General features: G+C 57.1%; 1 protein-coding gene across 1 annotated transcript in view; it reads left to right on the forward strand.

Moving 5' to 3' along the window:
• The first annotated feature begins 479 nt into the window (after window positions 1-479).
• The window catches only part of HNF1B (HNF1 homeobox B), an 18,503-nt gene continuing 12,107 nt past the window's right edge, over window positions 480-6,875 (forward strand). The window contains exons 1-4 of the mRNA XM_014308405.2: window positions 480-487; window positions 3,287-3,486; window positions 4,773-4,959; window positions 5,397-5,638. Of these exons, the coding sequence (XP_014163880.2) occupies window positions 480-487; window positions 3,287-3,486; window positions 4,773-4,959; window positions 5,397-5,638 (637 nt within the window). The remainder of the gene's footprint in view (window positions 488-3,286; window positions 3,487-4,772; window positions 4,960-5,396; window positions 5,639-6,875) is intronic.

Consider the following 6,875-nt stretch of genomic DNA (forward strand, 5'->3'; position numbering starts at 1 on the left):
TCCTGCGGGGGAGGCTCCATCGCGGGGCTCTCCCGATGGGCTCCCAGCCCTCCTGCTCGGCACGGAGCCCCGCACCCCGGGCTGCTCCCGCCTGTCCCCAGTGTCCCCCTTGCTGGCCACATCCACCCGCGGCGTGCCCGGGGGTGCTGAGCAGGCTGAGCCCCGGGGTCCCTGTGCTCCCACAGGTGTTTCTGTGCAGAGTTTGCCTTGGGTGCAAACAAGAGCGGGCACATGTCCCTGAGGAGCCTTTGCAAAGAGCTCGTGTTTGCTCTGAGAGAGGCCTTTGTACTTGGAGAGCGAGCAGGTAGGGCGGCCGGGAGACACCGACTGCAGCCCTGCTGGGGCTGAGCCCCCTCTTCTCCCGCTGCCCCGGTGTCCCGGCCCGGGGCAGGCTCACTCCTGGGCTGTTCCCACATCCCTGGGCTGCTCAGGAGCCCTGCAGCTCTCTGGGACCCTGGTCGGGGCTTTGCTGCCCACCCATGGCGTGGTGGGTGCTGTGGGATCACCCACGGAGAGCTCAGCTCTACACAGACAGCCCACAGCTCCCTGCCTGCCCCATCACCTGCAGGGCTCACCCACACCTCACTCAGGGAAATAATAAATCCCAGATCCCACCCGTGGGCTGGAGACTTTGGGAGGCCACCAGCCCTGGGGAGTCAGCAAAGGCACCCGAGCTGTGTGGGGAGTGCAGGCACAGCCTGGTGTGCAGGGAGATGCTGAGCAGGATGGCATTTCTGCAGGGAGCTGGGTGTATGATCCATCTCTATAAATTCTTGGCATATTTCTCTGAGGATGTGGAGTGTATTTACCTGGTTTTGAGGCTGGCAAAATGGGTGAGCTGGTCTGGGAATCGCTGGGAAGAGGAACAGGCTTTGCCCCCACCTGTGTGTGAGGCTGAATGGGGAAATGGCTCTTTCTCGGGCAGCATTGGCAGCCAGGCTTTGTGGGGCTAATTTTGTGCAAGAAAAACACCTTTCCATGGTTCTGGTGAGAAGGACCCTGGAGCCAGGGCTATAAACTGGTTACCCAGTATTAGAAAGCACTCCTGGGCTGGGTCGGGGTTTTGGTTTTGTTTGTAAGTAAACTCCTGTTGAAGATTGGACAATTAATGTTTGTTTTATTTCATTTTGGTGACAGAATCAAAGAATAAGGGCTGGTGTTGACTCAAAAGGTTTTCCTCTCTGGCTTTTTAGGTTACCAAAAAAGAAAGGGGAAAAAAAGAGGCCAAACAAACACTCAAACGTTTCATTTTGGGTCAAGTCCAAACATTTTGTTTAACATGAAACAAAATGTTTGGGTTTGGTTTCAGGTTGTTTAACCCTTTTGAATACGGTCAAGTTGATTCGTAAAGGAAAAATCACTTCTCAGAAATTAAGACCTGAGTAATTGTTTTGAAAGTGTAAGTGTGAAACGCTTTGGAAATGTCAAGGTGAAGCCTTTTTAAAATTAATTAAATGGAGGGAAATTCCGGGACTTTTTTTACTAATTCTCAGATATTTTTCCAGCAAAAATGTTGCCAAATTTTATGTGAATTTCAAAATCTCCTCTGTAGCCCCCGAGTCCCTCATTTGACATTTTCCAAGCATGCTCTGATTCACTGGCTCTCGGTTTCACTCTGAGCAAATGCTGCCCTGGGCTCGGTTGCGAACCAAACCTCTCTTAGAAATGATAATGAGCTCTGTTTCATTAACTCGTTATTAATCAGTAATTAGTGGGATCAGTTGGGTGACATGAGCCGCTGGTCTGCCCGAGCCCCTCAGCTGGGGCAGGCGGCGGCTTTGCCCGGTGCTGCTGGGCAGGACATTTTCTCCACATCCTTCTCTTTGCCTCCCACATTTTCTGGGAACCGTCCCATGGACAGGACCCCCAAAACCAGCGGGGTTCCCCTGCCTGGGGGATGCAGGTTTGGGCACAGGCTCAGCGGCTCCGGGAAGGCTCCGTGGCTCCTTCCCGGGGGTGACAAAGCCCTGCTTGGCTCTGCTCCGGTGTTTTGCCGTGGATCCAACCAGCTTTGTTTTCAAGCTACATTCAGGAATAAAAGTAAGAAATCTACTTGTTGGGCTTCTTTTTTTTTTTTCCTTCACTTGACAAGCTGAAGGATCCAAAGTAGTTGATGAATTGGGAAAGCAGTTGGACGTTCCAAGCGCGGCGTTGGGGCATCGCATTATTTGAGTGCAGGACTGTGACCAGCTCTGGGCTCACACTGATTTTTCAATGCTGAAAGTGCTCCCTTTTAGCCCAGAATAAACTCTGGGGTCTTGGGTACAGCACAGGTGTTTTGGCCTGTTGTTCTGCTGTCACACTGGGCATTCGATAGAGCTAAAGACCACGGACAGCATTTGGATTTTCAGCTGTAATTTTCGTAATTTTATTTTTTCTAAAATAAAAAGACCCTAATCAGCAGACAGTAAAGTAGTGTGATTTAGAGAAGAGTCATTTACACCTGGGTCCTACAAGAGCCAAATTCAGGTGTTTAATAATAATCAGGAGTGACTCAAAATTTTCGGGGGTTTGGTTTCGGTTTTGCGTTCGGGGACTCGTTGGGTTTGTGTGCCTGGTTTGACCTTGGCTTCTCAGCCTTTTGTGTATGGTCAGTGCATTCACAGCTGTGGGAGCAAGGGAATAGGGTCCTTTTTAAGGGGATATTGAGATTTTTAGGTCATTATCCCTGTGGGAATGGAAGGAAGAAGCTGCACAGCAAGCGCGGCGGGTGGGGTTCGGTGGCAGGGCAGGGGTCCCTGCCAGCGGGGGCACGGGCACAGTGCAGGTGCTGCACCCTGAGCAGGGCAGGAAAAACATCCCCAGCACTTCTCTTTCTTCATTAGCAGAGCAGGGTGGGCTCCCCATGCCCATCCATGTGTGTGTCCCACTGTCTGTGCGTATCTTCCACAGCAGAAATCGCGCCGAACAGAAAGGCAGCAGCTCACGGACGGGCTGTGCTTCTCCATGGAGGGTTTGGAGGAGCTCTGCTGGCATTGATGGGACCTTGGTGTGTCCCATCAGGACACTGGGGTGCTCTCTGCTTCTCCCTCCCTTGGGGGAACGTCTGGCTGTGATCACACAGCGATGGTGTGAGCCCCCATCCCACCACCCTGGGGTGGGACAGGGCTGTTTTGGGAGCCTGGGGAAAAACATACACTCCAAGGATCTTGTGTCCTTCTGAAACAGTTGTTATAATAATAATAATAATAATAATAGTAATGAAAAGTTTCCATTATGGGGAGAAGCAAACACTGGGGGCTTTCCCCTGGCAGCAGATATTAACCCTTGGTTTCCCTGCCCACAGCGAGGACCCGTGGCGGGCAGCGAAGATGATCAAGGGGTACATGCAGCAGCACAACATCCCCCAGAGGGAGGTGGTGGATGTCACCGGCCTCAACCAGTCCCACCTGTCCCAGCACCTCAACAAGGGCACCCCCATGAAGACCCAGAAGAGAGCTGCCCTGTACACGTGGTACGTCCGCAAGCAGCGGGAGATCCTCCGCCGTAAGTACCTGTGGGAATGGGGGGAATGGAATGGGGGTCCCCGTGTCCCTGTCCTGCCCTGGGCACCAGCACCAACCCCAGACTCCAGCTGTGCAGCACCTCCCCAAAACAGTTTTCCAAGTAAAATGAATTTAAGGTGTGGGAAAAGTGGGTGAGAGCCCCTCTTGGTGGCAGGCTTCCCCCGGCTCATCCACACGGCTGAATTTCTGAATATTTGTGTTTGTTAGAGCTGGGAAAGCAATTAATGATGGCTCACAATTAGGTGCCTTTCCCACCTTTGCACCTTTTCCTTGTTATTTTTCAGGCTGCTCATTTTTTTTCAACTCAGTGCAAAAGATGTAGAGAGAGAAAATTAATAAAAACCCTGAATTGCTGCTGTCTGTAGCAGGGTTTGGGGCAGTCTGTGCTGTTTAAAATTCAGAGTATTTTGACCAAGCACACAGACTATTCCTTTGTGCCCCTCTCCCACTCTTCCCTGCCCTGGGATCTGTCCCATAGCTCTCAAAGCAGCCCCGAGTGGCACTGGCACCCCTCAGGAAAGGATGCAATATCCAGCAGAGGGGAAGTGCAGAGAAGGGTTTAGCACCAAATACCATTGCTCTGAAAACACACCTTGAGACGTTAGAGCAAACAGAGCCTGCTCCAGCCTTGCCCTGTGCTTCCCCCCCGTCACAGGGGGAAAAGCCATTATAAAAAGAGGGAGAATTCCCCTGCAAAACTGGGAATAATAAAACCCTGCCATTAATCTCCCTTTACTGCCGCGGTGACAAGTGCCGGGGCTGGGGCGGCCGCCGAAGGTCACCTCTGGTGCTGCCCGCCCTGGGCACGGGGCTGGCGTCCCACCACCTGCGAGGGGCTGGGGAGGGCAGCTGTGCCTGAGCACAGAGGGGCACCCTCTCGGGGGGCTTTGCAGCCGTCCTGCCCAGCTCCTTGCTTGGAAAAATCCTCCCGAAACAAGCGCAGGCTGGCAGCGGCCCTGCCCATGAATATGCATGGCCATAGCGTGCCCTGCACAAGCCTCCCCATTAAACAGGGGTGGCAGCAGGCTGGCCCCTTCCCGGGGTGGGTGGCAGGGAGCACCTGGCTGGCTCCAAAGCTTTCTGTGGGCTCGGGGTGCTGGGCAGGGGACACGGGGGGCCCCTCGGCGCGGGACGGTGGCTGCGAGCGGCGGCTACAGGCCAGCTCACGTCTGCTCCTTTCTCTTTCAGAGTTCAACCAGGCAGTCCAGGGTTGTGGAAATATGACAGACAAAGGCAGTCAGGATCAGCTGCTGTTTCTCTTTCCAGAGTTCAATCAGCAGAACCAGGGGGCTGCCCAGCTCGACGACGCCTGCTCTGAAACGCCCAGCAAGAAGATGCGGCGCAATCGGTTCAAGTGGGGGCCGGCCTCCCAGCAAATCTTGTACCAAGCCTACGAGCGCCAGAAGAACCCCAGCAAGGAGGAGAGGGAGACCCTGGTGGAGGAGTGCAACAGGTAATGGCTGCCCCACGCACCTGGGCTGCCTCCCCTGCCCACAGCCTCAGCCTTCTTTCCGAAAGCCGCGGGAGATGCTGCAGGAGATGCCGTGGGAGATGCCGTGCTCCTGGCTCACCACCCGGCTCGTGGCACAGCTTTGCTGAGCTGCCAGGCCTCTCCTTACCATGCTCTCCCCCTCTGGGTGATGTCTGGGGCAGAGTGAGCTCTATGCTTGGGCAGGGGCGTGATGGGGATGCTGCAAGGATGATACAGGGGAACCGCAGGGATGCTGCAGCACTGTCAGAGGGAGCAGGGATGTGTTTACAGCATGGCTGTAGCTGAAGAGAGCAGGTGGGCATGCAGGAAGGGCTGAAACTCCCCCAGATTTGTGGTGTGCCGAGGCCCCTGCTTGCCCCCAGCAGCACCCTTGCTCCAACGTGTCCCTTGCCCTGCAGGGCCGAGTGTCTGCAGCGAGGAGTGTCCCCCTCCAAGGCCCACGGGCTGGGCTCCAACCTGGTGACGGAGGTGCGGGTGTACAACTGGTTTGCCAACCGGCGCAAGGAGGAGGCGTTCCGCCAGAAACTGGCCATGGATGCCTACAGCTCGGGCCAGCCCCCCCACAGCATGAACCTGCTGCTGTCCCACGGCTCCCCCCACCACAACCAGCCCAGCGCCTCCCCGCCCAGCAAAATGCCAGGTGAGCCTTGCCGAGGGTGCTGGGGTGGTGCAGAGCTCGGGGATGCAGGGAGAGGATGCTCCCGATGGTGATGGAGGGCAGCACGTGCTGGCACGGCAGCGTTGTGGCCACATGGTGAGGGCTGGATTTCCGCCGTGCCGGGATAAATCGGTGTTTGCTTGATTGGTTTAGCTCACGGCACTTCAGTTCCGTGTGGGCTCGGCTGGGCCGGGAGAGGCTGTGCCCAGCAGGGCAGGAGGAGCTGCCCCGTGCCTGCCGTGGTGTGCCAGTGCCAGTTCATGGGGTGTAGCCACTGGGGAGCCCTGGTTCCGGGGGTGCACGGGCAATGCCCGAGGGAAGGGTGGCAGCGTGTCCTGGCTCCCCAGCACCGGGCTGTCTGCATGACTCTGCAGCATCTCCATGCCACAGCGGAGGGAGGTGGATGAAGAAATCTGCCGGGGATGCAGGGTGACCCCACCTCCTCCCCACACCCCAAAACTGGGCCCTGCCGTGCCCAGGGCTGGGCAGAGCTGAGCAGAGCCGCCGAAAACCCCCGGGGATTGAGTGGGAGATAACGCCGTGGGGAGGGAGGGGGCTGCACGCCGGGCAGGGGAGAGAGAGGCATTGTTGGGAGGACAATCCCCATCGTCCCTTACCTGCAGCCCGCTGTGGGCACAGGGGCTCGGTGATGGGGGCTCAGCATCCCCCCTGCCCCGCGTCCCCTCGGACCCAGCCCGGCCCGGGGGGCTGGAGCCAGCACTGGCAATGCCCCAGCCTGGTGTGACACACTCCCAGCTGTGGAAATGCCCCTGCCTGGTGTTTGTAACACACACCCAGCCCTGGCAATGCCCCAGCCTGGTGTGACACACTCCCAGCTGTGGAAATGCCCCAGCCTGGTGTTTGTAACACACACCCAGCCCTGGCAATGCCCCAGCCTGGTGTGACACACTCCCAGCTGTGGAAATGCCCCAGCCTGGTGTTTGTAACACACACCCAGCCCTGGCAATGCCCCAGCCTGGTGTGACACACTCCCAGCTGTGGAAATGCCCCAGCCTGGTGTTTGTAACACACACCCAGCCCTGGCAATGCCCCTGCCTGGTGTGACACACACGCAGCCCTGGCAATGCCCCTGCCTGGTGTGACACACACCCAGCCCGGCACAAAGGCAAACCCGAAGGAGCCCGAGCTGCGGACAGTCCCCATGGGAAGGGCAGGGTGCCGGGGACGCCGCCTGCCCACCGGCGCTCGGTGCCGGCCG

The sequence above is a fragment of the Geospiza fortis genome, unplaced genomic scaffold (genome assembly GCF_000277835.1).
Source record: "Geospiza fortis unplaced genomic scaffold, GeoFor_1.0 scaffold538, whole genome shotgun sequence".
In the NCBI taxonomy this organism is placed as follows: Eukaryota; Metazoa; Chordata; class Aves; order Passeriformes; family Thraupidae; genus Geospiza; species Geospiza fortis.